The 17,550-nt window shown below is 35.6% G+C and overlaps 1 protein-coding gene across 1 annotated transcript in view; it reads right to left on the bottom strand.

The window, feature by feature from the left end:
* Positions 1-11,434: 11,434 nt before the first annotated feature.
* LOC139864279 (uncharacterized) overlaps positions 11,435-17,550 on the bottom strand; it is a 62,627-nt gene continuing 56,511 nt past the window's right edge. The window contains exons 2-5 of the mRNA XM_071852857.1: positions 12,892-12,956; positions 12,112-12,270; positions 11,615-11,776; positions 11,435-11,506 (exon numbers count right to left, since the gene is read on the bottom strand). Of these exons, the coding sequence (XP_071708958.1) occupies positions 11,435-11,506; positions 11,615-11,776; positions 12,112-12,270; positions 12,892-12,956 (458 nt within the window). The remainder of the gene's footprint in view (positions 11,507-11,614; positions 11,777-12,111; positions 12,271-12,891; positions 12,957-17,550) is intronic.

The following is a 17,550-nucleotide window of genomic DNA, read 5'->3' as shown; positions in this document are numbered from 1 at the left end:
GTGGACCGGTTTCTTTTGCTAGTAGTGAAGGAGGGTTTATTACTGCTCAAGGTGTAATCGCGAATGAAAATGTCAGCTTTGATAAGGTTAATTTTGTGGAGCAGATGTCAAACAATCTGCTTTCAGTCTCTCAGGTTGCTGACAAGAAGTATACAGTAGCATTTGATGATAAACAATGCTATATTTTGAAGAAAGAATTTGTTATTCTGGAAGACATGATTCTGATGACTGCTCCCAGATGCAAGGATCTCTATATCCTTGACATGCGTAAGGCTCATGTAAAGGAAGCTACTGGCCATCAGGCTTTCGTTTCTAAAGCTACTGAACAAGAGTCTATCATATGGCACAAGCGTATGGGTCATTTGAGTCTGAGGAAGATGAACAATCTAGTCCACAATGGATTAGTTGAGGGTGTTAATCTTAAAAGTTTTCATATTCCTGATGTGTGTCTTCCATGTAAACAGGGGAAACAAACGAAAAAGTCACATGCTACCAAAAAGCATCATTTTGTTAACATTCCTTTGGAGCTGTTGCATATGGATCTCTTTGGTCCAATCAACTGTAAAACTCTCACAGGAGAATCCTATTGCTTGGTAGTTACTGATGAATATTCACGTTTTTCTTGGGTGGTGATGTTGAAGAATAAGTCGGATACTTTTGAGCATATTAAGGTGCTGATTCTAAAGCTCGAAAGTTTATATAAATTGAAAGTGAGAAAGATTCGTACTGATAATGGTACGGAGTTTAAGAACAATCAGATGCTGCAGTTTTGTAACGAAAAGGGGATACAACAGCAGTTCAGTCCTGCTTATACACCACAGTCAAATGGTGTTGCTGAGAGAAAGAACAGGACTTTGATTGAGACCGCAAGAACAATGTTAGCTGATTCATGTCTTCAGATTGCCTTCTGGGGTGAAGCAGTGAGTACAGCGTGTTATGTTATGAACATAGTTCTCGTGGTGAAGCATCATGGTAAAACTTGTTACGAGCTGCTGCATAAGAGAAAACCTAATATTAAACATTTCGAACCCTTTGGCGCACCTTGTACTATTTTGGTACGTGATGCTGGAGGAAAATTTAATTCAAAGGTTGTTTCTGGTATCTTCTTGGGTTACGGGAATCCGAACAAGCGGGTGTACAACAATGAGACAAAACGTCTGGAAGAACAGTTTGAAGTTGATATTCAGCGCAATGCACCGCCTCGTGTCAGTAAAGGTTATGCATGGCAGTTTGAGTATGATAAGCTTTTTGATTCATTCAATCTTCCACCACGTGCTACAGAGGAAGAACTTCTGACTCAGATATTGTTTGATTCTCGGAATTCTTCAGAAAATGTTATCACTATTCCTACGCAGGTTCAGAATCCGGTTTCTAGCGTGCAACCAAGTCCACAAAGTGTTCAAGGTAATCTTGAGTCTAATAAGGACGGGGTAGTTGATACAGATGAAGATAGTGAGTTAGATGATGATGTGGAACGTACAGTATTGACAGAGAGACATCTGAATCCTCTATATAACCAACCATCTACTGTGACTGATCCAGAACAGATAGCAGATGCAGGAGGTGTACGGAGATCGAATCGTGTTATTCTGCCACCAAAGCATCTGGCAGACTATTATGTGGATACAAGAGGACTGCCTAGTGTCAATCCTCCTTAAACTACTACATCTGGGGCATCCACGTCAGGAGTTATCTCTACATCCGAGGTTCCCACGGTTACTGAAAATATGACTGCAGTTGAAGATATTCAAAGTGAAAGTGCGAATTTGGTGACAGCTTTTTATTCATCATTGAACAAGACAGGGAGAGTGTTTGTTCATGCCCACTCGTGTTATGTGTGTCAAATCGAGCCGGAAGATGTATACGAAGCTTTAAAGTACGATGAGTGGGTAAGTGCTATGCAGGAAGAGCTGTTGCAATTTAAACATCTTAAGGTTTGGAGGTTAGTCAATCCACCGCATGGTTGTGTACCCTATGGTCTTCGTTGGGTTTTGAAGAATAAGAAAGATGAGCAGGGTATAGTGATTCGTAATAAAGCTAGATTGGTGGTTAAGGGATATCAGCAAATCCCGGAAATTGACTATGATGAGGTTTTTGCTCCAGTTGCGAGACTGGAGGCTATCAGGATTTTCTTGTCCTTCGCGTCCTATATGGGTTTCAAAGTTTATCAAATGGATGTGAAGAGTGCGTTTTTGTATGGTGAGATAAACGAGAAAGTGTTTGTTGAACAACCGCCTGGTTTTGAGGATCCGCATTTCCCAGAAAAGGTGTATCGACTAGAAAAGGCGCTATATGGTCTACACCAAGCTCCTAGAGCTTGGTATGCAACGTTGTCCAACTACATGCTTGAAAATGGTTTTCGGAGAGGTGTCATTGATCAGACACTTTTCATCAAGAAGAAAGGACAACATCTTATGTTAGTGCAGGTCTATGTTGATGATATTATTTTCGGGTCTACAGATCAGAGTATGGTTGATGAGTTCGAGAAGGTTATGCAATGGAAGTTTAAGATGAGTTCCATGGGAACTATTAAGTTTTTCTTAGGTTTGCAGGTAGCTCAAACCGATAAAGGCATCTTCTTACATCAGACGAAGTATGTTGCTGATATCCTTAAGCGCTTTCAGGTAGATACAGAGAGACCAGCTAAGACTCCGTTGTCGGTTAATCATGGGATTTCACCAGATAAGGAGGGTGCTCCAGTAGACCCTACTTTGTACAGGGCTATCATAGGTTCTCTAATGTACCTAACTGCTTCTAGACCAGATATAATGTTTGCGGTGTGCCTGTGTGCTCGTTATCAGGAAAACCCTAATGTTCATCATATGTTAATGGTCAAGAAGATTCTGAGGTATCTAAAAGATACTCCCAGCTTAGGGTTATGGTATCCGTGTAAGGATGGTTTTGATCTCACAGCGTACAGTGATTCAGACTATGGAGGTTGCAAGAAAGATTTCAAGTCAACATCAGGAGGGTGTCAATTTCTTGGTAGCAAACTAGTAACCTGGCAGTGTAAGAAGCAGACAGCAGTGGCTCAGTCCACTTGTGAAGCAGAATATATTGCCGCGGCCAGCTGTACATCACAGGTTATCTGGATACAACAGCAACTACGTGACTACGGTTTGAAAATCTCTAACACTCCTATTTATGTTGATAATACTGCTGCCATAGCTGTCACTAAGAATCTCGTAAATCACTCTAAAACGAAACATATAGGGATTAAATACCATTTCATTAGAGATTGCTATGAGAAAAAGTTAATTGATGTAGTGCAAATTGACACTACAGCCCAAAGGGCTGATCTCTTCACAAAAGCTTTTGATAAACCACGTTTTGAATTTCTATTAAATGAGATAGGTGTTAAGTTTCTTCAAGATGTAGTTCTTGAAACTGAAATTCCTGAAACTGAGGTTCCTGACACAGAGGAATCTAAGACTGAGACTGAGTTATGAATGGTTAGAAACTGCTTGTAGAGTTTGAATAGTTTTGCATGATAGCTTCTAGATCATTTGCATTTTTCGTTTGCATGATAGATTAGTTTTTACTGAAATTTGCATGTTTGCTTATGTTTTTAGATAGTTTTATGCTTTTGTACAGAGAAAATCAAAAAGCCATAAAAATTGAAAAACCAGAAAAACAAATAAAAATTAGAAAAATAGAAAATCCATAAAAAGTGAAAAATCAGAAAATGAGTTGCTTGTTATGTTTTTGGAGAAGTGATTGCAATACTGAACTGACATGTAAGTTGTGAAAAACAAGTAATACAGGATGATTGATAATATGTTGGTAAACTTTATTGATCTAATTCTAGATAGAGATGATCACACTAATAACGCGTAAATATCATGATGAGGAAATCGTGGAAAGGTTTACAGCGGTTGAGGGTAGTCACCTACTTATCACTGAATATGTACCGAGAAATGATTGAACAGAAACTCGACAGACGGTTGAGGTCTCCCCTACTACGATTTATACTCGGTAGCAAAAGGATAATTTTGTGAGTCCCCAAGGTGAGCATATTTTGTCTAGGATGCATACTTGTTTCTATTTACCTTTATTACTTGGACCGAAATCCAACAACATACATATCGGGTACCCAAAGGGAGGTGTTTTCTCTAAAAGGGTTGAGAAGTGCAGTTTTGTATCACAGACACAGAATGATTTTTAAAAGGCAACATCATCGGGTTCTAGATTTCCACATACGAAGATTGGTTTTCCGTGCAGTTATAACAAATGTCAAAGACAGTGGTGCGTCATCATCATGTTTAGTTGTAATGATTTATTTATTTATTTTGTTTATGTATTATAAGGAGAAAATGCAACATCAGAAAATCCAAAAAAAAAAAAAAAAAAAAAAAAAAAAAAAAAAATTTGCAAGTTATGGATTGTTTATGTTTATTTATGTATTTATTTCAATTTGTAAATAACATGATGCACTACATAGCTGTAAGAGAATCATGGATCAAGAATTGAACAGAGTTTCAGAGATTCCTCGGTTATCAATGTTTGAGACAACATACATTCCAATCGGAGACTTATTTGAACGATTTCGTTATCTACATCCGAGGGGGAGAATTTATCAGATCATCAGATATAGAGAACTTAAATCATTTAGTTCACATCTCAATTAGTGAACTTTACATCTTTTGTCTGTGATATGGGATTGTGCCTATTGACCTGGATAGAGGGAATATCTTCTGGAAGGTATCTTAGCGTTCCATCACTCAAATATATATATCACTTCCATCCATCCAACACCATACATCATACTATTTCCGTTTAAGTATAGGGTTTATAGCGGCCGGTATGCGTCCTTAACAGAGTATGCAATAAATTTGAGATTAACAATGTTATCTGAAACGAAAGGTATAAGTTTAAGGTAGAAGCCAAAGGCTGACAGGGTTGCTAGAAACATCGTGAGATGGTTCTGTTCAATAGAATCGAAAGTACATTGATGTGATAAGAGGAAACGTCAACAGGTTTGTGCTCAATTGTTCTACCCGAGAAATCGTGCGATCTCAAACGAGGACTGACTTTGTGATGTAAATCTGACATTGAAAAATGTTAAAGTAATTAATCTAACGTGATCATCGAAGTCTAGGGTGAAAGTTGATGAATGTTTATTGATATATTTGAAGGTTGTTCTGTATATGCTTTAATGAATAAGTTCGTGAATGAACTATGGAATAACATGTCAATATAGTTCAGTTCTGATCCCCGAATCAAAAAGATTCAATCAATTTTATATGCCAACTCACAAAACGATATGTTATTCTTCTGGAAGTGTGACTGATGATAAGCAGTATTATTTGTTCCTATGCTGATAACATCATGAATTTGTTAATGTTAATGCTTTATGAAACTGATGTTAAAGGTTTATTATCCACAGATCTAAAAGGTTAAATGTTACTGATTATATCTGTTATTATATTGCTGATCATGATACACTTGATCTTGTACAGTTATTTGCTTTGTGTATTTGCATGAGCATGCATTTCTGAATTAGTTTGCATTCATGTGTTAGTTGCATGTGCATTTATATTTCATCTTTTAAGTCCACAACTCAGTTCTGGGTAAGGTTTACTGTGAAAGGAACCTTAGGTTTCTTATTGTTTTGAATATAAGTTGTTTTGAGCTTAAAGGAACAAAGCGTGATGTTTTTTATTGTGGAGATCAGTCCCAGGGGGAGTTAGTGTAAATGGGTAAAAGTCTGATATTGAAAAGTGTTAAGTTTTAAAAGTTTTCAAATGTCAGACCACTGGCCGACAGTCTTTACATCCGGACCGAGTGTCAAGACCATCGGACCGACGGACTTGACCATCGGCCGATGGTCACTGACAGGGTATAAAAGGACCCAGCGACGAACGGGTCAGTCACTCTGGCCAAAATTGTGTGATTTTACCCTAATTTTCTGAAGTTAAGGAGAAAGGTTTTGATCCAGTTTTTATTATTCATCTTTTCTTTGTGATCTTAGCGCCGTAAACAAGGTAACATAACTCTTAATCGTTTGTTTGTAATCGATGATTTAGTGTTCGAAGTATAAACTTTAAATCGGATGAGTTTTATTTGAGATCTGTTGAAATTGATGTTTGATTATGTTAAACGGCCCCTTTAGCATCTTTCATGTGATGAAAGATTTTCTTGAATCAGAAGAACCATTCCCATATGCAGCTTTACTGTATAACTTGTTTGAGAAACTTGGTGTGATTGAACATGAAGAAAAGTTAGTGCCAGAGGATCCCATAATGGGATGATTGATTCTGATGTTATGTTTATGTTTGATTATTTTCAGATTATTGTGTAATTTGATAATGCTAGCCTGTTAGCATTGATACGGTATCTTATGTCTGTAATGATCTAACTTTGAACATGTGATTATGTAACCGTGATCGTATTAATGTGATATGTTCTGTGATGATAAATCAGTGATACTTAATTAATCATGAATTTAACGCTGATTAAGAATTGTGTTTGCAGTTTTTGTTAATCATGTCAGGTGCACAAATGGATCAAGAACAAGCTGTCCACAGTTCTGAGACTGAATCATCAGGAGGACCCACATCTGCTAGTCTTCCAGGGTTGAAGGCGAGCCCTAACTCTAATCTGATGGCGTGTCTAAATGACAAAGGTCCAAATGCTAGCAAGTACAAGACTGTGATTGAATTCTTGAAGCGTTCAAGGATATTTGCTGCGGTGTCAATGCCATGTACTGCTTATTATTCTCATCAGAGAGAATTCTGGGCTAACGCTAGAGTGGAAACTGTTGATAATAAGCCTGTGATAGTAAGTCGAGTATGTGATCAAGAGGTTAAGATATCTGAGTATACTATTCGGAACACGTTTTTGTTTGAGGATGATGAGAAAATGCCCAAGAGACTGTCGAAGACTAAGATTACTGGATGTGTGCTGAGATGTGAGTATGCTGGTGATATTACACGTGCTACGATCAAAAGAAGCGGATTCACTCCACCGTACAGATATCTGTCTTTAGTGATTGTTAAGTGTTTGAGTACGTTACAAGGCGGATTTGATGAGCTGAGTGAGATTTATCAGGGAATGTTTGCTGCCTTGATTCTGAAAGCTGATTTCAATTTTTCGGGTGTTATCTTTGATCTGTTGATGGAGAATGTTACGAGCCAACAATACTTGATTTATCCGAGGTTCCTGCAGATAATGATTAATGCTCAAACTATGGATCTACCGAGATCAAAGAAGGACGTCATCGAGCTGAAACATATGACTGATCTTACGTTTAATCGATTAAATCAGAAGAAGAGTGCTAGTGATGGAAAGCTGGTGTGTCATCTTGCGAGGGAAGATTATCAATGTCCACCAGGCAAGAAGTGGAGGAATGAGAACAGTCTATCTGGTCATGAGCCTGATTTTGAGCTAGCAAACAGTGATGAAGAGGTTGATCAGCCGATGAATACTCAGGGTACAGGTGGTTCTGGTACTGGAGGTTTGGCTGATGAGCCCGTTGATGTTAATACTGGTATTGGTGAAGAAGCTCCTAGAGGTGAGAGGAGACGTCTGGTAGAAGATGAAGGTTCTCAGGTTTCTACAAAGATGAGACCGAGCAAGAGGTTTAAGTTGGTTTTGAAGAATCCAGGTGGTTCTGCTACAGGTGCTACACAAAGAACTGCACCTACTCAAGCACAAAGTCAACAACAGCAACAAAGTCAGCCACGGCAACAAACTCAACCGCAACATCAATCACCGCAAATTGTTCAACAATTGTCTCAAGAGACTGTGTCTACTCCAACTCCGGAGGCACCACATACAGGAGTAGAAGGAGGAGTTAGTTCATCTGCGCTTCAGAATCTGAATGATTTGTATGTTCAAGCTATGGCTGATAATCTGAGAATGAAGAAGGATATGGATGCGAAAGTGGAGGAGTTGAGAGAAGAGAATCGTGTGAAAACTGAGGATGTTACTAGGTTGAGAACTCAGGTTGATTTGTTACAGAAGAAAGTTGGTGATCAATCATTGTTGTTAACTGCTGCAAAGAAAGAAGCTTCTGAAGCTAGAAAGGTGGCAGAGTCGGCTTTGGCTAAGATTACTGCTTGGGAAGAGAAGTTTGATCTGGTTGAATTGCCAGAGGGAGAAACTGATGTTCAAATGGTGGTGGCTCCTGGTACTTCAAAAGAAACAGCACTGTCAGTAATTCCTTTACAAATTGATTATAGTTTTAGTGAATTCTTTTCTAAACAGGATGAGCTCAAGCATTCTGTTGTTTATGATGATTTAGAGGAGGGGGAGATCCCTCGCAACTTCACCAGAGCTGAGCTGGACGAGCTGGTGCGTCTAGAGCAAGAAGAAGCTAAAGCTGCTGACGCACAGTCCGATGATCCTCCATCAGAGGATGATTCTTTTGGCCCTGAGATTTCTAAGGATATCGATGATGGGGAAGTTGATGGTTTAATGGAAGATGTTACTTTTGAAGAATATCCTACGTATATGAATGATAGGAATCAAGATCTTCCTGGTTTTGAGGAGTTGTTTAGAACAGATGACGAAGTTTTGAATCGAAGGTGTAAAGAGAAAGAGAGAACTGAGGTTTTGCCTTAAGGGTTCTTGCCAGTCAAGTATAATGATGAGGTTGCTGCGAAGTTAGAAGCTGACTAGCGTGATATTTTGAGGATTCGAAAGTATTGTGAAAAACCGAAGCTTGAGCCAAAGTATTTGAAGATGATAAATTTGAGGAAAGGTGCGAAAGGAAGGATCTTGGCCTGGGCATACATTGAAGAATTCAACATGTTTGCAATTAAACGAGAGTTTTGAGTTGACTACATCAAACATGGTCATGAGTTCAAGTCACTGCCGTATTTTGAGCTTATGCAGATTGCCAGGTTAAAGATGTTGTATTGTGGAATGAACGATCGCTCATCATTGTTGGTTAAGAAAGTTCGAATCGCGTACAATTCGAATAACTGGAAGGATTTTAGACCACAGTATCCGAGGATTAAGTACAGGGTTGATCCTATTAATGGAGTATCTCGACAAATTTTGAAGTATAAGCCGGCAAAGACTATGAAGAAGGTTCCGTTAAGAAAATTGCCGCAGAATTGGAGTCAGAGATTTCGTTGGTGGTTTTATGATGATCGTTCTGAGGAAGCTGTGATTGTTTTAGATAAGCTAAAGGAAGATGATATCGATTGTATTCGTGTGTTGGATCCGATCTGGTTAAGGAACTGTACCGAAGCTGATATTTTTACTTTGTACTATAACCGTATGCTTTATCGTCGTGAAAACAGGGTACAGGCTGAACAGTATGTTAAAGTGGCTAAGCTGTGCTACTTGAACAACATGGTGATCGATCCGTATGATGACTGAAGACTTATGGAATAGAACTAGGTCTTAAGGGGAGTTTGTTGGTGCATAAATCCCGAGTTCTATTACGTTTATTGTTCTATTTGTTATGTACTTGATATTTCAGTCATATATGTACGTGGACACTTATACTTTGTGTTTATGATGCTTAGTATAATGTCGTGAATAGGTCAAGCAGTCGGTTGGCTGCTCAAGACCATCGACCGATGGTAGGGACCATCGGTCGAGGGACTGTCACCATCGGCCGAAGGTCCCCGACCACCGGCCGATGGTCGCTGTATTTAGTATAAATACGGGTTTCGTGGTTTTGTGTTAGGTTACACACCATAAACCCTTAGGCCGTCGTATTACTTGCTGCAAATCGTCCCAAAACCCTTACCAACCGAATACACAGTCTTAGGCATCGATTTTATCAATTATTCATTGGTTAATTCGATCCCGTTAGTCTAATACGTATTCGACTCATTCTAATTAGTGTTTCCGCCATTAATCTAGATACAACGTATGATCTAAGGTCCAAACTACATCTACACTTCTAGTATCCGATTCAGTAATATGTTTCTGAATCAACACATTTATCTCTGAACCATTCATCTCGTTCTCGATAAACTTCTTTAACCGCTTTGTTACGTCGTTATAAACCAATGGGACTACTTGTTTATGATTAATTATGTTTCTTAGCCTTTTGTTCCAATAATCTTCTTCTACGGATGACATTCTTGCTGGACGTTTATTTGGTTTAATTTTTTTTTTTTTTAATTTTCTCACAAAATTCATTCTCTTTAGGTGTAAATAATTCCATCTTTTCGTTCACGAGTTCTTGAATTTTTCGAATGTATTTTTCCTCTTCTTCGTTCTTCGTATCGTCATAATCATGATGTTCGGTACCACCAGAACAAATTCCGTTGCTTGTTGATAGACCACAATAGTACTTTGATCGCCTAATTGGTGCCATGAAGATCAGAAATCAAGAATTAATTGAAGTGTTGAATAAACAAAATTTGAGTAGCTAGGGTTTAGAATATGGGTTGATAATAAATGGTGTATTTGTGTTTATATAAGGTGAAGTCCGTTTAATTAGGGTTTATTAGGCGGAGTACTTGTAAATAAACGAAGTTCTTGGAATTTTGTGGTTTCCGTACGATTTTGTACAGCTGTAATTTATTTATATAAAAGGTATGAAGGTATAAAACTTGATGCATGGTGTACTAGCTTCTATATAGCTTTTGTTGTGATTTATTTATGTGGTAAGGATAAAGGATTATGTATATCTAAGGTAATTGATTATTGATATTTTCAAAAGGATTTAAGGTAATCTCAAGCGGTTGATCAGTAAATGAGAACTCAAGATTTTATGAAACTGAATACACTATATGGTATTTTATATTATACACCTTTATATTCGATTATATCGCGTCCTTTTTTTTTTTTTTTGAAAGGCCTTAATTATTTTTATTAAATATCTCAATAGCAGTCCCACAATTTAAACTGCCCAGTTCACAATACATAACACATATATAACATGCCAAGGAGGCAACTCAAGTAACTTATTTACAACTAATCACACTATAAATCTCAAGCACACAATAAAATAAAGAAAACTCAAGCGATGGACCGAGGATTCACTACTAGAAAAATGACTTTTCCGAGCGACGAATCCGGACGACAAGTCGTCCGCATAGGTCAATTCAGACGACTAGTCGTCCGCAATGAATCGTCCGGAAAGCTTCGTGCCTAAAGGTTTTCCGGACGGCTTTACCCGACTTTTTCGGACGACATTGGAGCCCACATTGACTTTTTCAAATGTGTTTCTGGACGGCCTTTTCGGACGACCATTTGCAACGACTTGTCGTCCGGAAAGGTATAATAATTAAATATTCAACTAATATTAAATAAAAAATTAATTAAATCAAAAGCTTTCTGGACGACTTTTCCGGACGATTTGTCGTCCGGAAAGGCCACTGTTGTTTTTGAAAAATAATTTTTTGCTGTATATTTTTCAGCCGTATAACCGGCACATTTCAATATTAAAACCTGCTTTACAATAATATTTGACATTCAACAACCGACAATAATATTAAATAAATCCAACAATTACAATAATTATTCAAACCGAGCTACGTTCCATCAAACAAACATTCACAAAATAGTTTAACCCTAAACGCCTTCGTGCAACAAACTACAATGTATCAAACAAACGACAATCCAACAAACTACAAACCAGAAAAGCCTTCGTCGTCATCGTCCGCATCGTTTTGGCTAGTTGGAGTATTGAAATTGGAACTACCAGGATTATTGTCATTGGAACTACCGGGAGTATTGGCATTGATCCTCCCTCAAGTTTTTCTACAACCCATCCTGATTGCAATAACAGCCCTCTTATTGAATTATTTTGCTTTGGTTGTAATCCTGCTGCTATCTCTTTTGGCAATGAAGCGACTACTACCACCTGATAAACACAATTAGCACTTTCATTTATTTATTTTTAGATAATATAAATATAAAATATATATACTCCCTCCGTCCCAAATCTATTGTCTCTAGACAAAAAAAAAAACAGTTTTAGAAAATCCCACTAACTTCATTCTCCACCAATAATATATCTTCTCTCTCCAGATTAACCTCTTTTGATTGGTTGAAAAAGAATCTGGACAATTAATTTGGGACATCTAAAAATGGAATAATAGACAATAGATTTGGGACGGAGGGAGTATCAAACTAACAAAAGAGAAGTAAATAAGCATAGTTTACAATTGAAGTTAATCATAATTGATGAATTATTACCAGAGTCGCATCATCCATTGTTTCTCGTCTCTCATACACGATGAACTCTCTGTTACGAAAAAGTGGCTTTGAACTCTCCCCAAACTTTAACCGTATAATGCCAAGGTTTTCATCAAGATCCCTTATGTACCTTGCTTCTACCAAATCCGAGTCCCATTGCTGTTCAATAAATTGAGTTTCAAAATATTCAAACATAACAGCAAATATTTTTTTTTGAAAATGTAATTTGTATAATTTCGCCCTAATCTAATCTGTTGACATTACAAGCAAACTCGGGGCTCATTTTCATTGTTGCATAGAACTTTTTTTTGAAAGGCAAACTCACACACCCACGTAATATTAACACGAATATATATACCACCAAGTGCCTAAGAAGAACTCGAACCTTCAACCTCAAGGTTGTAAGGGTGACCTCGATATATTATTTTCTGATGCATTCCTACATATATTATTTTATATGTAGTTAAAAAGTATCAAACTTGCTCCTGTCTTATGTCATATAAATATTCCTCTTAATGGCTTAAATTATTCTATAAAATTTGCTACTTGCACAAGCATGTAGCCCTTTTCGAATAAATCACACTTGCAAACATAAAAAAAACAGTTTTCATTAGCGTGTGTTTATGGTTCTAAAAACACAGTTTGCATTTACAAGTGTATAAAATGAAGTCATACAAAATGGAAGAAAAAAAATACTCATAGCAGTTACATAAAATAGACGAAAGGTATAAAATTGTACTGTTTAAAAACATGCAGATATCAAAATAAAATCATGTGTACCTTGGCAGCATCGATAACGTTAGCAACGTTCATGAATTGTTCTGGTGAGCAACGGTCATGTAGCCCTTTTCGAATAAATCACACTTACAAACATTTAAAAAACAGTTTTCATTATCCATTAAAACTGACCTTGTCGTCCTTTGAAAATTCCAACACAATGGGATGTAAATATCTTACCCAAACGACCACATGAAGAATCTTGATTAATAGAATTTATTAAATTCGATTTACACACAATAATGGCTAAAAGAAAGGGGCTTTCACTGCATTTAGAACATATAAAATTAAATCTTTTCATACCATGCATTTAAACTACTAAATCCCAAACCACTATCAGATCAAACCCTAAACCCTAGAAAGTCAGATTCAAGAATCTTAATCTCAATAGCCTAATCAAGCTTCAACAATACAAAGATTCAATCTTTAAAAAAAAACCTTACAAAATTAACAAGCGTGAATAAAAATAAACCCTAATTTATTTCAAGATTTCAAAAGGGGTTTTTTCATTAAAGGGGTTCGTGGTGCATACAATAACAAAAATGGAGTACATAATTGAAGCATGTAATTGTGTATATAAAGTAAATGAAGAACAACCAAACTTTTCAAAAAAAAAAAAAAAAGACATACCTTGTTAGCACTTTGGGATGGAAGATTATGTAACGAACCTGGATTTTCCAACGTTTATTTATTAATAATTGTTATTATTAATACGTGTGATTAAACGAATGTATGTTATTACATTTACATGTTGCCATGATTGCCCGAACTTGACTTTAATTGCCCGAAACGTCTTTGTGACACACGAAACTTCACGAATAATATTTTTAGATATTATTTGCATTCATGATTAAGTTTTATTAATCATTTTAATTAACTAAGGTTATTAGTTAGTTACTTGGGTTTTAATTGGATTTATTTGTTAATTAAGTGAACTTGGGCTTTATTAGTGATAATGGACTCATGGTTTTGGACTTATAAGCCCACCCTACACCTTATTGGACTAACTAGTCCATTACTACTACTTGTAAATATTACTTAGATCATGAACTAGTTAGTTTGTACATGAGGAATCTAGTTAACTTGTTATCCCCATGCACATACACCAAGTAACCACTTTTTTTTCAAGCTTTACATTCTAGTGACCCTTGAATTCTTCCCTTCCCCCTTTTGTTTCTGCTGCAGGCCGTAGGCCTAGAGGGACTTGGAGGGATTTTTTGGTTCATTTCCTTGCATTACTTCATTACTTGTAAACCTCATTCAAACACACACACACTTACTTGCAAAAATCCTCTCAACTTTCCTCTCATTTTTCTCTAGTTCTTGTAAGTAAACTTGAATCTTTTCTTCCTTCTTTTTCTCTTTGTAAAACCGAACCAAGATCATTCATCATCATCATTCTTTTGTTTACTTGTTACTTGTCTTTGATTACTTGTAATTACTAGTTGTTTTTGTTATTTACTTATGATCTTCTAAGAAGCAAACTTATTAGTTTGATTCTTCATCTATCTTGTTCTAACAAGAACACACAAGACATAAACTTCTTAGTTTATGATCTCCAATACTTGTTAAAGAAAGAAAGTTCTTGTGTTGTAACTCATACTTGTAGTTCTTGAAGTAAACTTAAAGTTTAATTTACTTAAAGATCAAACCTTGGTTGAATCTTTAAAAGTATGAACAACCATGAACCTTTTACTTGTTTATTTAGTTTTACTTGCACTTTAATTTTATGATTTTGGTTGTTGTTGGTCAAGTACTACAAGTTAGTCTTGATCTCATATCTCTTGGAACTAAAAGTTAACTTAAAAGTTCAAGAACATGTAAATAAGTTTTCTTTAAATATAACGTTGTATACTTATGCTTGATCTAGACTTTTGGGTCTTGGATCTTCAAGATCTAACTAAGAACTATGTTCTACATCTTAAGATCTTGATTAGTTAGTTTACTTTCAAGTTTGTAACTTATTATTAGTCTTAAAGTTCATGTATGTGTTAGATCTAAGACTTTGATGTAACTTTGGTTCATCAAAACACTTGCAACACTTAAGTGAGTTGTGCTTCATGTCTTAGACTTGCACTTGGGTTATGATGGTCAAATCTTGGTCAAGATGATGCAAACACATCAACGAGTTGTACACTTGAAGCTATATTCATCAAGGATGAGAACCGTGATAAGCATCAAGCATCAAACTCACCGGAACCCATTATTTTTCTACTTTCTGTCTGCTACCTACTGTTTTATGGTTTCTGTAACAGACCATAGACCTGGTGTAGTGACCCGAACTTTTCCATGTTTATATATATTAATTGAGATTGATATTTACATGATTAAATGTTTCCAACATGTTAAGCAATCAAACTTGTTAAGACTTGATTAATTGAAATATGTTTCATATAGACAATTGACCACCCAAGTTGACCGGTGATTCACGAACGTTAAAACTTGTAAAAACTATATGATGAAATATATATGGATATATATATATAGTTAACATGATACTATGATAAGTAAACATATCATTAAGTATATTAACAATGAACTACATATGTAAAAATAAGACTACTAACTTAATGATTTTTAAACGAGACATATATGTAACGATTATCGTTGTAAAGACATTTAATGTATATATATCATATTAAGAGATATTCATACATGATAATATCATGATAATATAATAATTTAAAATCTCATTTGATATTATAAACATTGGGTTAACAACATTTAACAAGATCGTTAACCTAAAGGTTTCAAAACAACACTTACATGTAACGACTAACGATGACTTAACGACTCAGTTAAAATGTATATACATGTAGTGTTTTAATATGTATTTATACACTTTTGAAAGACTTCAATACACTTATCAAAATACTTCTACTTAACAAAAATGCTTACAATTACATCCTCGTTCAGTTTCATCAACAATTCTACTCGTATGCACCCGTATTCGTACTCGTACAATACACAGCTTTTAGATGTATGTACTATTGGTATATACACTCCAATGATTAGCTCTTAGCAGCCCATGTGAGTCACCTAATACATGTGGGAACCATCATTTGGCAAATAGCATGAAATATCTCATAAAATTACAAAAATATGAGTAATCATTCATGACTTAATTACATGAAAACAAAATTACATATCCTTTATATCTAATCCATACACCAACGACTAAAAACACCTAAAAATACTTTCATTCTTCAATTTTCTTCATCTAATTGATCTCTCTCAAGTTCTATCTTCAAGTTCTAAGTGTTCTTCATAAATTCTACAAGTTCTAGTTACATAAAATCAAGAATACTTTCAAGTTTGCTAGCTCACTTCCAATCTTGTAAGGTGATCATCCAACCTCAAGAAATCTTTGTTTCTTACAGTAGGTTATCATTCTAATACAAGGTAATAATCATATTCAAACTTTGGTTCAATTTCTATAACTATAACAATCTTATTTCAAGTGATGATCTTACTTGAACTTGTTTTCGTGTCATGATTCTGCTTCAAGAACTTCGAGCCATCCAAGGATCCGTTGAAGCTAGATCCATTTTTCTCTTTTCCAGTAGGTTTATCCAAGGAACTTAAGGTAGAAATGATGTTCATAACATCATTCGATTCATACATATAAAGCTATCTTATTCGAAGGTTTAAACTTGTAATCACTAGAACATAGTTTAGTTAATTCTAAACTTGTTCGCAAACAAAAGTTAATCCTTCTAACTTGACTTTTAAAATCAACTAAACACATGTTCTATATCTATATGATATGCTAACTTAATGATTTAAAACCTGGAAACACGAAAAACACCGTAAAACCGGATTTACGCCGTCGTAGTAACACCGAGGGCTGTTTTGGGTTAGTTAATTAAAAACTATGATAAACTTTGATTTAAAAGTTGTTATTCTTAGAAAATGATTTTTATTATGAACATGAAACTATATCCAAAAATTATGGTTAAACTCAAAGTGGAAGTATGTTTTCTAAAATGGTCATCTAGACGTCGTTCTTTCGACTGAAATGACTACCTTTACAAAAATGACTTGTAACTTATTTTTCCGACTATAAACCTATACTTTTTCTATTTAGATTCATAAAATAGAGTTCAATATGAAACCATAGCAATTTGATTCACTCAAAACGGATTTAAAATGAAGAAGTTATGGGTAAAACAAGATTGGATAATTTTTCTCATTTTAGCTACGTGAAAATTGGTAACAAATCTATTCCAACCATAACTTAATCAACTTGTATTGTATATTATGTAATCTTGAGATACCATAGACACGTATACAATGTTTCTACCTATGATGTCGACACATCTATATATATTTCGGAACAACCATAGACACTCTATATGTGAATGTTGGAGTTAGCTATACAGGGTTGAGGTTGATTCCAAAATATATATAGTTTGAGTTGTGATCAATACTGAGATACGTATACACTGGGTCGTGGATTGATTCAAGATAATATTTATCGATTTATTTCTATACATCTAACTGTGGACAACTAGTTGTAGGTTACTAACGAGGACAGCTGACTTAATAAACTTAAAACATTAAAATATATTAAAAGTGTTGTAAATATATTTTAAACATACTTTGATATATATGTATATATTGTTATAGGTTCGTGAATCAACCAGTGGTCAAGTCTTACTT

The sequence above is a fragment of the Rutidosis leptorrhynchoides genome, chromosome 8 (genome assembly GCF_046630445.1).
Source record: "Rutidosis leptorrhynchoides isolate AG116_Rl617_1_P2 chromosome 8, CSIRO_AGI_Rlap_v1, whole genome shotgun sequence".
Taxonomy (NCBI): Eukaryota; Viridiplantae; Streptophyta; class Magnoliopsida; order Asterales; family Asteraceae; genus Rutidosis; species Rutidosis leptorrhynchoides.
This window is presented reverse-complemented; position numbering and strand designations above follow the sequence as displayed.